General features: G+C 35.0%; 1 protein-coding gene across 1 annotated transcript; it reads right to left on the reverse strand.

Moving 5' to 3' along the window:
- Positions 1-669: 669 nt before the first annotated feature.
- On the reverse strand, positions 670-20,780 carry LOC108374507 (mucin-21-like; the record flags this gene model as incomplete). Its single annotated transcript, XM_017630477.1, has 6 exons — positions 670-909; positions 2,190-2,313; positions 5,492-5,664; positions 10,626-11,101; positions 13,253-14,104; positions 20,747-20,780. Coding segments are annotated over 6 exons (1,788 nt in total), but the record flags the coding sequence as incomplete, so codon positions are not given.
- Between the last annotated feature and the right edge of the window lie 5 nt (positions 20,781-20,785).

Raw genomic sequence — 20,785 nt, forward strand, 5'->3', positions numbered from 1 at the left:
AAATATTTCATACTTAACTTTTATTCGAATTTATTTAGGACACACATGAATCACAATATTAAATCTAAATTACGTCCATTTCGACGCACTGAGCTTCTTAATTATTAATTAATTGTTATTTTTTTTTTTTGTATAACAAATATTTCATACTTAACTTTTATTCGAATTTATTTAGGACACACATGAATCACAATATTAAATCTAAATTACGTCCATTTCGACGCACTGAGCTTCTTAATTATTAATTAATTGTTATTTTTTTTATTTTTTCAATCACTTGAAATTATCTAAATACTTACTGCATTACACATAAATATATGCATGTACATACATATGTAATGTATGTATATATATGTATGTCGTTGTGCATTCATGCGTTAAGTATAAATGTATGTATGTATGTATGTATGTACGTATGAATTAGTGCAGTATATGTTTTTCTATTTGTTTGTTGTTGCCTTTGGTTATTTGCTCGCATTTCAATTATCTNCCATTTCGACGCACTGAGCTTCTTAATTATTAATTAATTGTTATTTTTTTATTTTTTCAATCACTTGAAATTATCTAAATACTTACTGCATTACACATAAATATATGTAGATACATATGTAATGTATGTATATACATATATGTATATGTCGTCGTGCATTCATGCGTTAAGTATAAATGTATGTATGTATGTATGTACGTATAAATTAGTGCAGTATGTATATGTTTTTCTATTTGTTTGTTGTTGCCTTTGGTTATTTGCTCGCATTTCAATTATCCGTACGCCGCCAATTAATTACCGTAATCATCGATGAACGTGTCGATAATGTAGCGTTTCACTTCATTTATGGACGTCCGCTTATTGGAGCATTGCTGCCGTTCCTGGTTATCGGGCAGCACCAGCAACTGTTGCAGCTCGCCCTTTGGTGGTTATTGGTTTTGAGAGCAAAAATAAATAAAAAATATGAACAAGAAAAAACATGAAATTTGCATTCATGTACGTATGCACAACCTATACAAATGCATAATCTTACTTATGAATATTTCTAAGGTTTGGGGTTTTGAATTACCGTTGATTTTTTGGCAATTTTTTTCACGCAGTCTCTTCCATACAAAAATTTTTTTTCAAAAATGCTTATATGGAGAAAATGCAAAACACCTTCAGCAAAAAAAATTTTCAAAAATTTTTGACTAACTCCGAACTTGCATTTTTTTACTAGAATTTAATGGGCTGCAAAACTGCGTACTCAAAAAAAATCTAAAAAATCTGATTAAAAAGTTGAAAATTTTGACGAAAATTTGCTGAATTTTTTCGAATTTTGCACAAAGTTTAGGAATTATATTGTTATGTTTTTTGTTGTTGAATGAACCATATTTTTATACAAAATTGGCGGAAATATATTAGAATAAAAATTGTTGCATATATTGTGCAAAATTTGCTGTGCCAATACTTTGTTCCAGCAGTGTATGTAAAATAAATTAAGAATTTCGTGAACTTGTAACATTATCCGAGACTTTGGAGAAAATGCTTTGTCACGTTTTGAGCAATTGCATTCCAAACTTCAATCGCGATTTCCTAAAACTGGCCGAAAGTACCATACGACAATCTTTTATCCAGGCGACGGCATATACATACATATCTGTGGACATTTCTCTTCACAGCAGTATTTAATTCATTGAGTTCGCGAATGGTACTCTAATTTTTAATCATTAATAGTAGCTTAAGCTGCTATCTTGATGAAAGTTAAATAAAAATGTAAATCTTTTAAATGGAAGTTCCTTATAATTTACTCCAAATTCCCAAATACGGAAAGCGCAGAAGTTGTTTTGTCAAAAGTTCACAGATATGCATTTATGTACATAAACCTCGACCTCTTCGAATTATAGTAGAGACGGAAGATTCTTGGAGGATCCTCTCCGGTCGCATTGCAGGATTTTTTTCTTTGAGGTTGTCTAGTGTCATTGGTCTCTGTGTGGGTCCAAACGAATTCTTTTAAAGTGGTGCGAATTTTAAAAGAAATAAAGTTCCAAATCGGAATCAATTTAACCACTTTTGCGTTAAAGGGTTAAGAAATTGAAATATTTAAGTATATGTACATACATACATATATTGGTCAGAATAAGAAAATACTTGTGATAACAAAAACAATAAAACAGCGGTTAACATCGCCGTTTGTGCAATAAAATGTCCCAATACTCACATTAAAGCCGCGTCCAATTTCCACATCAGCGTTTAGAGGCAGCGTGTACAGCCGCTTCGACACGACAAAACTATTTGTCCAGGAACAATCGACATAAATGGAAATGAAATCACCATTTTGTATACTGCAATTGGACGATATGAATGGCGAGTGCCGGGAAGCAGTGCGAAACGTTTACGTATGAAAAAATAAAGTGAAAGAGATAAAATTAATTTAAAGGGCTATAAAAAAAAATTAAATACATAGTTTCATACGTATTTATTTATAAAAATATACACATACATAAATGGATAACAACGAAATGGCTAACAGAATGAAGTTGCCACAGTCCAACACAACGCGAAAGAGGTCAATTTGCACAACAGTAAAATATTGAAAGGGAAATAATAAAGCGAAGCAATGAAAAAGTTAAAGGTTCAGTGCGTGCATTCATTGCTTCAGTGGCGCTAAATGTGGACAGAGTGGCCAGGATATGCCGGTGTGTGGCAGTGCGAAGGCACGCGTGTGGGCTGCATATGGGTGTGGATGTGTAACTACCCTACCGTTGTTTTGGTAGGTCCAGTACATGCATTTACTGGTTTCGAACGGGTTAATAATGAACCATTCATTCGCTTTTTAAATATGTCCAGCTTAAAATACTCGTGCCTTTATCTGAACTCGATTAGGAAAAGAAAAAAGCTGAGGCACAACAAGATGAAAAATGCCGATAAATATTTAACAGATAGGAGCAGGGTTCCTGTGGCGAATAATCGGCATTCGGATCAAAATTTTACACCTAAATACAACAACAACGATATGATCCTGCTAGAGGGTGACAGGTAACAAGATTAACGTCAATTGACATGGCTCCACTATTTTGTTCTCAGAGATCGTACCAACTGAGTATTGGGATTTTATTTCATAAGTGAAGCCAGTCTTTCTATATTGTTTTTAGTATTCACGACATAAGACCTGCATGAAATTAATAAAAGGTTTTTTTAAAATTAGTATCTAGCCGCCAAAACGTAAGAAAACAAACGCAAAATCATAAAATGTTCACAATTTTCTTACATTTCGCTACAGCATCGAAAGCAAAATTCTGTTCGTCAGATAATTCGATACTCAACGAAAATTTCGACACAGTTGCATAGCTCATAATACGATATTCGATAACACTGCTTTACAGCAAAAATGTTCTATGGATGCCACTATCTAACGAACACTATCCAATACCGATGTAGAATTGCTCGGTGATCCCAACAATCGAGACATTTTTTTCTATGGATAACTTTTCGAGATATTTGCAATGTACCGTAGATCAGGTTAAAAAAGAGAGGTTTCTTAATCATGTTTATATTACGAACCAATTGAATAATCGTAATACGGGATACGGCAAATGAAAGCTAATGAAATTCCCACCGTATGTACATCACTTTTCGATAGCTCTGATAGTTTCTGAGAAATTATCTAATAATTTCTGACACCTCTTGCTTTCGATGCAAACACTCCACCTACTCAGGTGTACGTGGCGTATGAGTAACACTCTTTTCTGCTCATATTTCATACAAAAAAACCTTGCGCATTTTCATACGACCAATCATTACATTCTTATTTATCCATCGATTTTCTTTATTAGTAGCTTAATTTTTTTCTAAAGGAACAGACTTTAACAAAAGTGCAAAACATTTACACAGAAACTGTTATTTTTTATTATTTATCAGAAACTATCAGGCCTATAGAAAAATGATTTATACACAGCTTATGGAAAATTTCATTGGTATTGATTTGCCAAATTTCGTATTACAATTGTTCAATTAATAATACAGTGAACCTACTTAAGTCACACAAAGAGGAGGAACCAACAGTTTTACGCCAACTCCGAACGGCGATTGCATTTTTATGAGAAGCTATTTTTCATGGCAGAAATACACTCGGAGGTTTGCCATTGCCTGCCGAGGGGCGAACGCTGTTAAGAAAAAACCTTTTTTCTATATTTTTTTCGATGTTGCTTTGACCAGAGCTTGAACCCAGGCCCTGCGGAGCGGAAGCGGGCACTGCATACCACTACACCACAGTTTCGTTAGATATATGTACATGATTAAGTGGAACCACTCTTTTTTTAAGCTGAATAACGGTAAATTGCAAATATCTCGAAAACGTATTCACAACAACCAAAATTACATTCTGCACACAAATTGGATAGTGACGTCTGGAGAACAAAAAAACAAAATAAAAATTTGTGATCCAGTGTAACCAGCGAAGATCGAAAATCGAGTGCAACTCATAATTAGGGTAATTATGCGCATAGTGATGTGAAATAATATCAATTGACATTATTACCTTTTAAAAAGCGAGTTAAAGTCGACAAAAATTTGGAAATTCAACGGAAATAGCGTAAAAAATGCTTGAAGTATGTCGATGCATGTTGTTACAATTAACATTGTCCCGTAAGTGTTGTTTTCATAGATGGAAGAGCCTATTACCAAATCCTCAGTGCTATTAACCAACACAATCATGAGCCACCATGCGAAAACCCAAGCACAATATGAGCTGGAATACGAAAAACAATTGATGAATTGATTGATGTTTCGTTTAAAAATAAAGCGAACACTGTTAAATTCAAAGCTAATAAAACATGGCCGCCTTTACACTTTGTGCCACCGATGCAAAATGGCCTGGTTGCCAATACAGCGTGGGCCGCCGCGAAGCTGCACAAATTTAATGCTTGAAAGAGCAATAATGTCAAGGGATTTTATTTCGCTTTTGAAAATGTTGTAATAATGTTCATTGACTTTATTTAGCACCCTGTCACCCTGCTAAAGATCTGGTTAAGTTTATGATGCGTTCTGTTTGCTTTGTTTCATTGATCATTTGGCACCACGGTTTGGTAACACTGACAAATGAATGGATACACAAAAAACAATTCGACCATTGTGTATTTTAACTTCTTTCAAATAATTCCCCTTCATGCTAAAAATTCATTTTCTTTTGTTAGTGTTTTCTCCTGTTAGTGTTTTAAAATTATTGCTGCCATAAGTGATCTACACTGTTCCTGTGAGAATTGATCGTGGGTTGGATAACCCATGGAAACACGACTAGTATGTGAATATCTATGTGATACTGTTCAAAACATTTTGCAGCACCACTAATGGAATGCATTCCTAATTCCTAAGTGCGCGAGCGGGAGTACTGGTGTTGGTGTTTTACGTAGTGTCAATCCGAAAAGCGGCCAGCACGTTGCTTTTCCAGCCTACACTTCCTTTCCTTTGCCATTAAAAAATAAATATTTTCAAGCACTCATTCAATATCGATTCACAACTCACCTGATGGCCACTTGATGCCAACGGTAATCGTATAAATTAAATTTCAATGGCAGCATTTCTGTGGTGCTGTCTCGTTCCAGATACAATCGCAAGCCATCCTTGCACGCTTCCAGATACAAATTGTGTGTGGCGTTGCGTATCGAGAAAATCGTTGTTGCGGTTTTGCTGTCGTTCTGCGGGGGCGGAATGAAGGCGTGGAACGATGGAAAATATTTTTGTGTATAAAATTACAATATCATAAAGAAAATATTTACGGGAAATCAACGAAAATAATAAACAGCCAGCAAAAGAGTCAATGCAATATTTGCGACCAACCATACATACGTACATATGTACATATGTATATGTATGTGTATGCATGCATGTGACACTTTGTGTGGCTGTTGGTGACAGCTGACGGTGCAGTTCTTTTTTTTTGGTGTTATGCATTGACTCTTTGATGCGGAGTTTTTCATTTCTTTTCCCACAGTCAAAATTATGTGTATTTGTACATGTGCGCCATGTGTTAAGATGTTATATGTATTCAATTTTATTTAAATTACACCAATAAAACCGATATCCTGACTTTGTAGAAAAGCAACGGTTTATTTAACATCCGAAAACTTTTTTGTTATACAATTTTTCAAAGAAATTAAAAAAATACATATGTAGATATCGCTATCGCTAGCATATGTATTACGAATTATTCACAACAGTGTAGAGACCCTAAAATTACACAAAAAAACGCCAAGATACGTAAACTTAATTTTGAGTCATAGGTTACGGATCTAGATGAGCCATGCTGCATTCTAAAACGTCAAAATACTTATAAAGCACCCGTCTCTTTTATTTCTGAACCGCACTAGAAAAAGTCTAACTTGCGGAACCTAGTTGCAAGCTAGCATCTAATTGTGGCTGCGCACATTTGGCATTACAATCTACCGAGGTTTAGAAATAAAAGAGACCGATTCTTTGTATTTTGACGTTTTGGAATGTACCCTCACTTATCCAAAATATTTTAAGTTTAAGTTTGCATTGTTGAATTTTAACAAGGAAAAATTTACTCATATGTATGCCATGTACGAGTATGTACAGAGTAAGGCCATGTACGACATGGCGTATGAGTAACATTATTTCCTGCCGCTACCCAGCAAACATTGAGGTTAGTTATCGATTAGAGACTGATTGGAGGGCTAGCCACATTCTCCAATCTCAAACGTTAGAGAACGACTCGAAAAACTATCGAGAATCATAGCGATCTCAACAAAAATGGGACATAGTTCTCGACTCGAGAAAATATTAATTCTCTAATCGTATTCCAATGTTGATCTCTAATGGGATTCGAATGTGAATTTCAAACTGCTGTCTTGCCTTGCTTTGTTTGTAAAATTTGTATTAAATGTATTTGCAATAAAATAATAATGAATTATTTGAACTTAAAAATAATTTATGAGTAATTCATTTGGAATATTGTTTATTTACATTTATTTGAATTCGCGCTGTTTCTCTAATCGTTCTCGAATCGAATTCTAATGTAATTCTCTAATTTTGTCATCGGCTCGAGAACGATTAGAGAATTACCCTAGTTATCTAATGTAGAAATCCAAATTTCTCTAACGTTAGAGACTGTGTTTGCTGGGTAATATCGTAATTTTCATTTAACCATTTAAAAGTTGTTTATTTATCCATAGATTTTCATCTTTAGTAGCTTAATTTTTTGGAAAAAAATTATGTTATTTTTTGTTTGTTTCCTTATTAAAGTTTGAATTTTTCTTCATAAAAATTAAAATATCTTAGGAAAATTACCTTCAGGAAACGGTATACAGGTCCGTAATCTACGACCCAAAATTCAGTTTACGTATCTCGGCGTTTTTTACTTAAGGAGTAATTTAAAAGAAAAATAAATGCATTTCAGTTCCATTTTGTTTTTACCACCAATTCCAACTACTTTATGCTTTAATGTCTAAAATTCCTACCGAAATGGAGTTTTAAATGCACTCTAAATAGTTTAAAGATACTGGTAACTACATATGTGGTTTTAAAATCAGCAGCAAAACTATTTTTGCTTTTGTGCTGTCTAGCAGACTAATATTATTTCAGAAGGAAAACATCCTGAACATTTTTCTTTGTGTCAATGCCAGTTGAAGACCTTCATTGATATGGTGATGCTAATAAGGACCTTTTACTACAGTTTGGAGTTCCATAAACTCTAGAAATCGCGGAAATCTGCTCTCAAATATTTCTGTGTCAGTCGACAAACTGAAGATTATCATTGGCCACGTTTGCCTAGCCTATCCTCTACCTCTACAATATTCTTTCCACCTCATGCTTTCACATTTTTGTTTTTAGAAAACTTTTACCACTACGGCCAGCGTAGCTCATCTGAAGCGGAATTTTTAAAAACTCTTTCGAAATTATTTCTTTTTGTTCATAAGATTTTGATCTTACCACTTTTCTTTCTTCAAATTTACAGCTGTTAGCTACCTTTCTAACGAAATGCAAATTTAAAGATTTCCGTCATCCAATTTTTGCGAAAACGTTTGTGGAAAAGGTTCCAGTCCTCAGATGATCAGATAACTATGCAAACGGGAACTAGGCTAGAAGGGATTAGTTGTATATACGATATTGCTGGCTTAGAGTGAAAAGTTGCTAAGTCCGCTTTTCATGGAAACTCATATTTTGATACAGGAGGCTAGAAAAAATCAAAAATGCATCGTTTTGAAAAGGATAAAGATCATTGTTTTATGTTTTCTCGTTTATATTCAATGAAAGGGAAATTTGTGAATTCCAAAAAAAACCTCCGAAAATTCGGCAAGTCCAAACTAGTATAAAATCTTTTAATAAAGATCGAATGCCTCTGATTCGTATGCAGTTGCATTGCCTTCAACAGACAAAAGGTTGTATTCAAAGTTTTGCGAAGTTTTGTGAAATACTTGAATACTTGAAGAAGCTTTAAGAAGTTTTTTTCCTCTCCTGCACAATTTTTGAATAGGGACTTAGCAACTTTTCACTCTAAGCAAGCGNTTTCAGACTCTATTACTTTTCATATTCGATGCTAGGTAATGCAAAATAGAATGCCATACTTTTCTTAGGATATCGCCGTAGGGAAAATGATGCATTTTCGGCTGTTTTACTTGTTATTTTTTCGATTACCATACATTACATTTTCCCACTGGGTATATATAAAAGACATGCATATCTACTTAAATGACAGCAGCTTCGACTTGGGTCGGCGGACATGTTTGTGCTTAGTTCGATTTGCTTAAATCAAGCCCCATGAACTTTTATATTTTTAGAATGAGTTGGTTGCTTCTATGCAATATATGTATGTACATATGTATGTATGTACATATGTGCATATATTACTTGGATATCGTTTGACCTCCATTCTTACTTCTTTTTAATTTAGATATTACTTTTGTTTAACTTTTGAGCGTGCCGGAAAGCTTGAGCCAATTAAGTAAGCAAATATATATTAGCAAGCACAAATTGATTTGATTTGATTAGAATTTGAAAGTTTTCGTTTTTTCAAGCAACTTTGACCAACTTCGAGCAATTTAGTAGACATGCAACAGGATTGTAGCGAGGTTTATCAAAAATTTCTAATTTATTAGAAAACAAAAAAGACTGATTTTAAGACAACGATTTTTTGAAACAAATTTCCACCAAATGTTGCTTCACTTTTAGACTGCAGGCACACAACATTGAAAATCAGTAATTTTAAGTGAAAACGGGAAGGATGTGGGCGATATGTTCATGGTTGTGTCGTGTAACTGATATGCGTTAAATGTGCATTGCATGTAGATCATAGCTGGGCACACCAACACAGTCTCATTTTGTCATGGTATTAGTGCGTCGCGCTCAGTTATGGTTGCCGCATTTTTTATATATGTACTAAAAGTGGTATTTTTCGTGCATGGGTATTTTGGCCTATTTTGCTTATACCTATAGTGTAATAATGAACCTTGGAAGTTTTTAGTAACTAATACTATTAGTTTATACAACCTTTTGCATAAGAAAAATTTAGTACTTGTATAATTTAAAAAAACTTAAATTAGGTAAACTCATTTGTATAATACCTGGGCTCCGTTTTATTAGAACAAATTCTTTTATATGCTGACCGGCCAGATGGTTACGGTGTTTAGGTCTTATTTTTTAACCGACTTCCAAAAAAGGAGGAGGTTATCAGTTCGTCGGAATCTTTTTTTTTTTTTTTTTTTATGTATGTTACCGCATAAGTTTGGACCACGTCAACCGATTTCGATAATTCTTTTTGCATCGGAAAGGTAGTGTCTCAGAGGTGGTCCCATACTAATCTGGTTAAGATCCGATCAGTGGATCGTGAGATATATATATATATATTTTTTTTTTTTATGAGAGTTGAAGTCGGTTTTTTTCTTGCTAAAAATTACTTGTTTCATATAAGTAGGTATTTAGTCTTAAAAATAGAGTATAACTTATAAATATTATTCATTAAGTATTTTTGGGCATAAACCAGCATTTACATTTCTCTATCGATTTCTTTTGATAAAAAAAATATTATAAAATAAAGTATGCAATGTGTGCCCTAGTGCGTCGCGCTGAGAAGCACTTTTCTATAATTGCACTGAGTGGAGCGTTTTTTTCATTTGTTTATGGTTAATGGTCGTATTACCACACAACAAGCATTGGGCATTATTAGCTTTTTTTAAAACCAAAAACTGTAATTGGCACTCATACTCAGACATTTTGGGCATTGTTACATATATAGGTGGCAACCACGCGCTAAAATTACGAATAAAAATATTCAACGTCGAAGCGTAGTGTTACTCTCATGAAATCTGAAAGCAGACTGAATTGAAATTCGCTGCGTCGTTTCTGTATACGTATAAGCGCTGCGACGCAGACGCTACTCGCGAGTAGCGTTTTGCCCAGCTATGATGTAGATATACATACATACATGCGCTCCACAACAGTTATGTATGTCGAGTTTAGATTAGCGACAGTTGGGTTAAAATGGGAACCAATATTTTTTTTTTTTTAGCCCGCTTTAGAATTTATCTTGGCACTTGCCATTATTTGGGTTGATTAGTTTTTGCTTATCTCCTAATTTACTTACCGATTTGTTTGGGGTTTTTTTTTCTTATTTCTATTAGATCTAAGCACTTCTACTTACTCGAACTCGCAGCGTCAGCATTATCGTGAAATTCAACGGATTGCGCCAATAGCGAATGTATCCCATGTTGGCTGGTGTCGTTGAAGGTGGCGGGTTGGCAACAGTCGCTATGCTGGCAGCAGCATTTGAATTCGATGTGCCAGCACCCGATGCTGTGCCAGCAACATGAGCGGCTCTGACGCTGGCACTGCTGGCACTAGTCTCTGAGCCAGAGCCGGTGCTGCTGTCCGTAGCTGATGTGGCGCCTGTTGTTGTCGCATTGCCCGCCGAGTCAACTGTCGCTGCTGCTCCTGCCGACGATGTTGTCACGGCTATGCTTGGCATGACCGAATTCAACGCTAGTGTTGTTGTTGCAATGTGACTATCAGCTGCAAGTGACAGCAACGGTGACGATTGCATTGCAACTGTAGCGGGACTTGCCACATCCTCTGGCAGGGAGAACTTTTTGTAAAATTTTAATAAGTCACTTATGTCATCTGGAATGTGCGAAGCAGACAACAGGAGGGAAAATTTAGTTAAACATACATACATACGTACATATGAACATGCATACATACACTTAGGTATATTTTTCAAGACAAAGCAAAATAAGGATCGGAAAAACAAAGACAGTAATGGAAAGGCAAGGTTGAAAGAAAAAGTTATGTACATATGTACATATACATACATATGTATGTATGTACATAAGGGTGGTCCTTAAAAATCAAATGGATTTTTTTTTTCAGTCTCAGTTCACAGATATAACGTATACCTTTTGGTGCCGATTGCAGATGGTTAAGGCGTGTCGGAAAGGCGTCAAAGGCCAAACGCCTCTATGGTCTCAAAATATTAAAAATATAATTTTTTCATTTAATGCCCAAAATGGATATTACTTAAGCCGACGATATCACATATAAATTTCGGTCCCGATTGGAGTCGGTTAAGACGTCTTCCTAGGGTAATCTGAATTTTGAGCCCTGTGCGACACGTCTTGACCGTCTCCAATCGGGACCGAAATTTATATGTCATATCCTCGACTTAAGTATCATCGACGTGGGGGTTGAGGCTTAGAAAATCTGATGTAAAAATTTGCTTCCTACATTTAAGGACCACCCTAATGTACATACATACGTACATACAAATATTTAAATGTTTATGTGAATAAATGTGTATGACATTATGCAGTCTTGAGGGGGGAGGAATGTGGGTTGTCAGAGCGTTTTATAAATTGTCTGCTGATTGAGTTGGAAGATAGAAAATACTGCAACTCTTTCCAATGTACATACATATGTATGTAAAACAAGCATCGTCAGTAGATAAAGCATATTAATTTCCGCTGTGTTGACATTACTTTGAAAGCGTTTGGCAGGCAGATGTCGGGTAAGAATTGTGTTGCGGGATTTAAATTCCAGCTAGCACGGTCTATTTTCATTCTGCTCTACTCTGGGTAATGTGATTCCTTTGTGAATGGTATTAATCAATTTTTTTGCATATACTTATGTACATACATATGCACCAATGAATATACTTTTTTCAATTTATACTTTGATAAGTTGTATCGTTCGTTCGATTCTTGCTTTGCATAAAGAAATTAAGGCCGATACTTTTCATATTGTCAGCTGTTTAACCAACCGCTATCACGCACGAGATTTCTTACAATATAAAACAGGGCTGCAAATCACTCACAAAAAAAAAAAAAACGGTGCGGTTCGGTTCAGCTTGTACCGGTACAATAACCGGTTCATGAGCATTATTGAACCGCGGTTCGGTTCGGGTAAAATGGTTAAATTTTTTTTTGAAGCTAAAGGATACAAATATTACAAAAATATGACAAATCTATGTACATATATAAAAATAGAGGGTTTTGTTATTGAGATAAAATTCGAATATTTACATGTTTGGTAAAGTGGTGGAAAAATAAATAGGGTCGCGAAATTTTAACAATTCTGGCTTTTTTTTTTGTTTTTTAATTTTTTTTTTTTAAGTATAGTTTCATCGTCTAACAAAAAGCGAATAAACCAAATTCGCGAAAATTGTGAAAATTGTTCACAGTTTCATCTAAATTGCAAACTTTTTAACAAGAACTTCTAGAAAAATTTTTACGTTTTATGTTGATTTTTGGCAATTTTTTTCAGATTTTCTTTGAAACATGTATGTTCGACAAATTTTTTGTATAAAAAATATGCGTAATACTCTTAATAAAAAAATTTTTAAATCAATGCAATTAACACGAAATCAGTAAAATTTTAATAAACTTTTTCAAGATTTGGACAAGTCGTGAGTTTGTGTTGGGCTTGCAATATTAGCGAGAAATTTAATACAGTGAAAATCAACGGTAATTTTTAGCCACTTGAAACTTGCACATTATTACACTAAAATTGAATGGGCTATAAAACTGTATACTCAAAAACACATCTGAGAAAAAAATTTGAAATTTTGATGCATTTTTTTCTTTAAGTGTTCTATAAAATCTTAAGGTAGCGCGCACTGCTAACCACCACACCAAAGCGGCCGGGGATTTCAATTATGTACTTACTTCAAAAATAGCTGCACAATTCATCTTTAATTTCTTGAAAACTTACTTATTTATTTACGCACATACATACTTACAGCTACATACGTATTTGTCTATATGTATGAAAACTTACCGCTGCACTCGAATGTGTTGCAATTACGCTGCTCAATGTTGTAGCCTTCGCAAAACATGGTCGAATAGTTTTTCGTTGGTTTTCGGCGTTTATGCTGGCGTCGCGATTTACTTTTAGAATTTTCATGGCTTTCATTGCCATTGATCGACTGCTCGCCATCCAGCTTCAGAGTGCTGCCACTGCTGAAGAAAGTCTCCTCATTCACTCTGAGATTACCTTCGAAAGTGCGCATCAATTCATCGTTGACAATGCTGTTTTCACTGTTTTCACTTTTGGAATCATTAGCTCGACCATCTGCTTTATTGGTTTTAGCTGTTTTGCCAGCGATGGCCGCTGTCGTGGCAAACGTTCGCATTGCTAGTGTTTTGCGCAAATTGGATTTATGTGGCTTATTAATCTTGTAGTCGATGTGCTCGTTCGATGCTGCTGCTGCTGCTGCTGCTGCTGCAGTGCCAGCAACAGTCTCAATGCCTGAAAGAGTTTCCAAAGCTGCGGAATTGTCTGTTTTCGCCGCATTGCCGTTGAGCTGTTGCAAGTTGTCGCCATTCTCTTTGGAAATTGTGCCCTGCTTTCGCTGCTTGTTTTCGTCACTCGATGGCGCGCCAACCAAGTCCATGTCATTGAAGCCGCCTAACGCATTGTATGCGAGCTGTGTGTCGTCAAAGCCTTCGCTGCTGGGCGCATCGTAGGCAACCACATCTTCGTCATCTTCATCATCGGCGACTGCATTCAAGTTTAGCTGCATGTTGAAGTTAACCAACGGATTATCGAGCAAGCAGCGACGGAATCGCTGTTGCACACCTTTGCCGCATGTAACGCTGCAGAGCGTAAAATCACTCCAATCATCCCAGCCTGCAGCATGGAACCAAATTCGTTAGGCAGCCAGCAGCCGTTGGTAATGCAATTTCAGTTTGTTTGTGTTGTTGCCGATTGCCATTGTAATTGGAGCAAGCAAAAGTGTTTTTTTTCGTGTTCATTGATGTTTTTGTTGTTGTTGCACGTTGTGACGGTTCATTGTGAGTGCCGTCAGTATCCACCATCCGTGCGGTNTGTTGTTGCCGATTGCCATTGTAATTGGAGCAAGCAAAAGTGTTTTTTTTTCGTGTTCATTGATGTTTTTGTTGTTGTTGCACGTTGTGACGGTTCATTGTGAGTGCCGTCAGTATCCACCATCCGTGCGGCAGGTTGCCATATGTTGCCATCAATTTATGTGCCGTGTGCGTAACGGTAATTGTCATAGAAGTAGCAGCCAGAGAAGCGTCAGGTGGATGCCACAGCAGTGTTGTTCGTTCAGCGTTCATCATTCATCGTCAGCAGCATCGTCATTGCCAGGAGGTGGTGGGGAGAGTGTTGTTGTTGATGGTTGCGGAATCGCCATCGTCGTCGTTGTCGCCATCATGTGTGGCAAGTGAACCGGAAATGAGAGACATACAATTTGCTTTTTTAATTTCTTCTACGCCGCGGACTGTTGGCAATTAAAATCTTAAACTATTTAAAGCCTCATAAAGCAGATGTTGGTGTATGGACAAAATAAAAGTAATTTATTATAACCCAGTTGGAAACTACCTTTCGAGTTAATCTATGTTTTCTTTCAGCTTTTAGTATCAAAATTGTTACGAGCATAATGCCTAATGTTATCCATTACTAAAGCGCGAAATGAGCACTATCTGGGCGCGAATCGCGGAATTCGATGTCGAAAGTAACTCGAATCGAAATATGATTTTGAGATCGCGGCATTCGATAGCGAGTGTGCTTCGCCCATTTAACTCGTATTGTGGAGAGCTGCCATTTTGTTTGATTCGATTCGAAACGAGTAATCAATCAATCACGAATGCCGCGATCCGGGCCCTGATTACGTCTTACTAAAAAGGTGTAAAATAATGTGCCGCCAAAGATACTACCGAACACCGAACTACTCCGGTATATATATAGTATAGTCTGTCTAATACCAAATGTATATTCTCAATTTCTACTTCCAAAAGGCGGACATGGCTTTTTTAAAGTAAGGAAAATTTGGCAGGGAAGTGGTAAGAACCGCCGGATGAAGAGTATGGCATTATTACGTGCTTCTAATTCCCACTGGGATGGGACGCCGAATGAAACAAATACAACAAGAGGCAGTTTGTAGCTTCTTCCCCCATAGACTTTATTTTACATTCTCATAAATCATATCTCAATAATTTTTTTTTTAAACTGTTTCTCACTTTCAAATACAACTCATTGTTCCGATTTCGTTTCTACCGAAAAATGCAACCTTCTCTTTGCCCTCTACGCACAAACACTAAGAAGAGGGCGATGAGAATGCAAAATTTTTTGTAGAAAAGAAATCGCCATAAGCATTTTCTTTTACTTAAAATTTAGTACCTTTTACTTAAATTTATTTGAACAAATCGAATAAAAGGTCTGAAGCTTTAAGAAAAAGCATTTGCTTAGGTTTTATGCATATGGCCCATTGTTTAACTTAACTCCAGTTCTGCTCGGTTTTCATTTGCCCAACTCATTCCATACGAACCTCATTCTTATATTTATGGGTTTTTTTTTTCTTTCGAACCTTGTCTTCCATACTCATGATTACCTCAATTTGCGCAAGTTCTTTGCTAGAATACATACTTCAAATGTAGATATATATGTATGTAAATGTGTTTTAATTTATATATGTATGTGCGCGTGTCTTTTTGAGCGATTGCAGGAGGACATGCAGGAAAGAAGGAGAAAACATAGACAGCTTAAGAAAATTTAAAAATTCCAAACTTTTTCTGCATTTTTCACTAAAAAATTTAATATAACCAAATAAAAATTCACAAATCAGGCTCAGCTGGTCTCTTGCAAATATTATAAGCTTTCATAAAGAAATTATCAAATTAAGTAACAAAAAATGAAGGCTCGAGTGAATAACGAACACCAAATGCCAGTTTTGGACCACTGTGCAGCAGGGGGTTTATTGTTCTCTTTCAGTCGAACTGGAAACTCAGCGTGCAACACGATCCTGAGCGCAACTTTCTCTGTGCTTTATAGATTGAACAAAGGTTACCGATTAAATAAAAGCCCTTAAGTGGGGTGCGAAACAAACTGGCGAAGGTTTTCAATATATCTTTTATAAGGGATATTTTTATTTCTCATATTCTGTGTTTAAAATACACTTCTGAAAAATGCAGAGCTGTTTTGAAGGACAGTTCAAGAAATAAAGCGCAAAAGGCGTCCTTTATTTTGAAAACAATTGTAAATGACAGGTGGTTAAAATAGACGACTGTCCTTTAAAATAAAGGACGGATGGTCACCGTACTTATAACCTTAAAACTGAAGGCAGTGTAATGCTAATAAAAATAGTCCCAGTGTAATGCTGGGTAGGGCAATTGCATTGTAAAAGGATCGAATGTAATACACAGTGTATCAGTTCTTTGTATATGTTTTGTCATAGGTTCGTTTGGCCTATTTTTTGGTTTCAATGATATGCAGTCTAGGCCACGAAATGATCATTGATTGTAAATTGGCCTTTGCTTGTGTTTAGTCCAAATTAGAAACTGGTTACAAAAATTCAGCTCTAGTTTATTGTGTACTTTGAGTCTAACCCGATATCTTACAGGGTACATAAGAATGTACGAGCGCGTGCTTTTTGACTACCTCCCTCAATGATAGGCTGGCGTGATTTATGCGAACTCTTGCTGCTTTGCGTTTTTCTGCAAATTCAGCCACTTCGACTTTCTTGCATGTTGGAATTTTTATCCACTTTATTTCACCATCATTTTCATTCATTTTTTGCGACCGTTACCTTGTGTTATGCGTTACTTACAACAACAAAATTACTTCTACTATTCTGTTGATGCTTCCAGACCACACCATTGTATTGACACAGTCAGCTGAGTTATGCGTTTACTGGATGCAGCAAGGCTTGGAGTTTCTTAAGCTTGCCAGCCAGCTTTTTCTTAAGCTAGCCATCCAAGTAATTTTTAAGCAAAAAATACAACCGAATTCAATTTTCATATAAAAATTTAAGATCATCGTTAATTTCTTCCGATGAAAAAAAATACATAAAAAATGTATATATATATTCCGACGAATTGATAAGCTTCTCTTTTTTTTGAAGTCGGTAAAAAAAAGGTTTGTTCCACATGCTTTCCGGACTGTTTGGGTAATTAGAGCGGTAATTATAGGAACGCAAAGACCACATTTCGTGCCCGGAACCAGCAAATAAGTTCTAAGCAATGATTTTATGTGTAAGTATCTTATATGGCTAATAACATTTGCAAATACCTGCATTTCTGAAACTTTAGTGCTATTTTCCATTTTTATACTTTACAAAATTTGCTTTCGGATGTAAACAAACAGCAGCTGTTATTTCAAATTGACTTCTTGCACATTTCTGCCCGGAAAAAAGTCCGCGCTGTTTCGGGCACGAAGAAGAGACATTTACGATCCAAAAGTGCAAGGTATTCGCACTCCATTACCCATTAACGTATACGCCCCGTAGCACCCTACGCAGTCATCTAACCCGTTTACTCTCACGCCTCAACCATAGAAGCCATATTATTTAAAAAATATAAAAAAGTAACAAATTAAATTAAATCTATTCAGTTGAAATGAAGGACTATTTCGAACCAAAATTTGTATTGCCATAAAAATGTTGTATGTATACTTCTTTATTTTTGGCTCAGGCATTACATTTTGGGCGAAATTCCAATTCAAATTCAAATTCAAAACCCATTATCGCAGCCTTTATTGATGATTTGTTTAAAAGTAAATATCACCCATGTTTAGTTTTCATATAAAACTTTGTACGCCTGCGAGTGATGTATTTAATTAAAAGTGCATGATTTGAAAAATTTTGATAAATGGAATGTAAACGGGATGCAGTATATGTATGCACCATTCAATAAAGAGCAGCCAACACATACATACATATGTATGTATGTATGTACATGCATACGGGCAAATATTTACAATATATGTGCTGGTTATTTGCGCTTTACGCGCCAGCTAAATTGATTTTTAATTAATAGACCCCTGAGCTACAGTGCAAGTATTCATTTGAAAACTAAACATAATGTACATACTACATACATACATAGATACATACATGCATATGTAAGTATATATATATTTTATAACGTGAAAAATTAGAAAATTTATTGGGGTTCCCTAAATGAATTCTGAGGTATGATTATACACAATTTGTGAATTTCAGAAATAAACACGGAAAGAACGAATGGTAAAAACACAAAACCAACAAACTAAGTTAAATTTAATCACGAAATAGGCTAACAAGTAAGGCAATGCAATGCATGCATAAAACGCCAGCTTCAGCTCCGACTCGATTTTCAGTACAAATTATTGAGCTTGAGTTTACTGTTTCAGTGCAAATATTGAGTCTGAGCTTGAGCTCATTTCTATGCATGAAGCCCCATATGCACTAGCTTGCGAAAGGGGCGAACGAAACGAGGAAACTTGGTAGTAGATTCCTGCGAATATATGAGCCAAAAAGATCCCAATTTGAAATTTTTCGGATTCCTTTTTTAAATTAGAATGGTGAATGCACTACGCTGGGAGTAGAGATGTTGGCAAACTTTAGTTTCTTTATATTCTATGCAACTAGTATGTACCCGTACTTTGAAAGTTGTTTTGGTATTACGAATTATAAACAAAAAAAAAATGAAAAATTGCTGAAAAGCACGGCATAAGGAATTATGTATAATTAAAGCAGCATTTTAAGCAAAAAAATATGTACATACATTTGAAAACATTTGAGAAGTACTCTTTATAAATGGCTTTACATCTTGATCGCACACCTTCAAAATAGTTTAATTACTTCAACTAAATATATTTTTATCGACAAATCAACGAATCATATTTAAAATTCGGATGCGTAGCAAGTTGTACGGAAAGAACTCATACATATATGTACATAAATAGGGCTTACATTTTAATTTGAATGGAATTTTTGAAAGTTCCCATTTGCTGCCCTAATATTTCCGAAAGCATGGCCACAATTTTAATTTTCTGAAAAAAAAGTCTGCAATAGTTTACATACACACATACTCCTAAACAAAAAAGCTCTACGAAAGAAAGGATGCAGAGTACGTATTCAGAAAGAAGTAGAGAGATTTCATCTAAAACTTTACCATTTTATTTTGATTTAAACAATTATAATGGATGCAAATGACAAATAATAGATACTCGTATGGCCAGTAATAATCTCTTTCCGTAGAAAAAAATGGAATAAACAAGTGCAAGTTCATTTATATAAAATATGTACATTAGAGTGTTCCAAAAACAGTAAAGTCCGAATTTTAATGCCGCCACCCCCTCGAATTGTTCTACGTATACCGAAAAAAATATACCCAAATATTTTGAAATCAAAAGATATTTAGGCAGTGCTCAAAGTTTTCCATGTTTTTTATAGGGGGGTATAAAATTCTTGAAAATCAATATTTTTCGATTGAAAATCTGTGGTTTTCTTCAGGAGATTCCCAATAATAATACCCAATTGTTTCTTTAGCCACTTTTTATTACAAACAATTTTTTATTCGTCGCCCCATTGCATTTTCTAGGGATTTTGGTGGACCTATAAAATATAGCTGCCATGAAAAAATGGTTAAAGAAACAATTGTGAAAAATAGTGATTTTCAAGAATTCTACATTATTTCAACGAAAAGCTGTTTTTTTCCCATATAAAATACATGAAAAACTTTGAGCGCTTTGAGCACTCCCTAAATTTTTTTAATTTTTTTTTTTTTCAAAATAAAAAAATAGGGTTATACTTTTTTCGGTATAAAATAATCCTAGGGGGTGGCGGCATTAAAAATCCGACCTTATTTTTTCACGTACATTTTTGGACCACTCTAATGTTTCCACATACATATATATTTTTGTCTGCTTTGAATTGAATTTAACAAAATAAATAAAATGAGTGAAAGCAAGAAGAAAGTAATAACAGACAGTATACATATATATATACATACATACATATGTATATGATTGCAAAAGTGGAGCTAATTTTTTGGTACATGCATACAAAGCTAAGCGTTTTATGTATAATTTTTCATCTAATAAATACATATTTTAAGCAATACTTATGGAATCCGCCCATTGAAAAACTTAATTCAAATACATTTTTTATGTAAATAGTTTATTAGATTTTGAAAAGCCTCAAACGAGTTTTCAGCAATTACCAGCACATAGCCCCATTCTCTCGTATTCGTTATACATTTTGTCATTCTGCTCGTGTCTATACATATTGATTGTTTGATATTGAAAAAACGTGAATAATATAAAGCAAAAAGAAAATCTCTTAAGAAGAATGGATTTTATTAAAAACAGAAGCCAATAGTGGTCAGTTGATTTTTTTTTTTTAATTATATAAGTTGGAAAAGAGAATAGTTGAGGGTCTTGCTATATTAAGGTAACAATATAAGTATGTATGTACATATTTACAAAGATATGCACTTACGCATATGCATGTAAATATGTAAATAGACATAGACTAGCTTGCCTACTCACCCAAATGCTTCCAGATGTGATTCTCAAACTGCGGACTCC

Source organism: Rhagoletis zephyria, unplaced genomic scaffold (assembly GCF_001687245.7).
Source record: "Rhagoletis zephyria isolate East Lansing unplaced genomic scaffold, Rhagoletis_zephyria_1.1 Rzeph_scaffold_07774, whole genome shotgun sequence".
Taxonomy (NCBI): Eukaryota; Metazoa; Arthropoda; class Insecta; order Diptera; family Tephritidae; genus Rhagoletis; species Rhagoletis zephyria.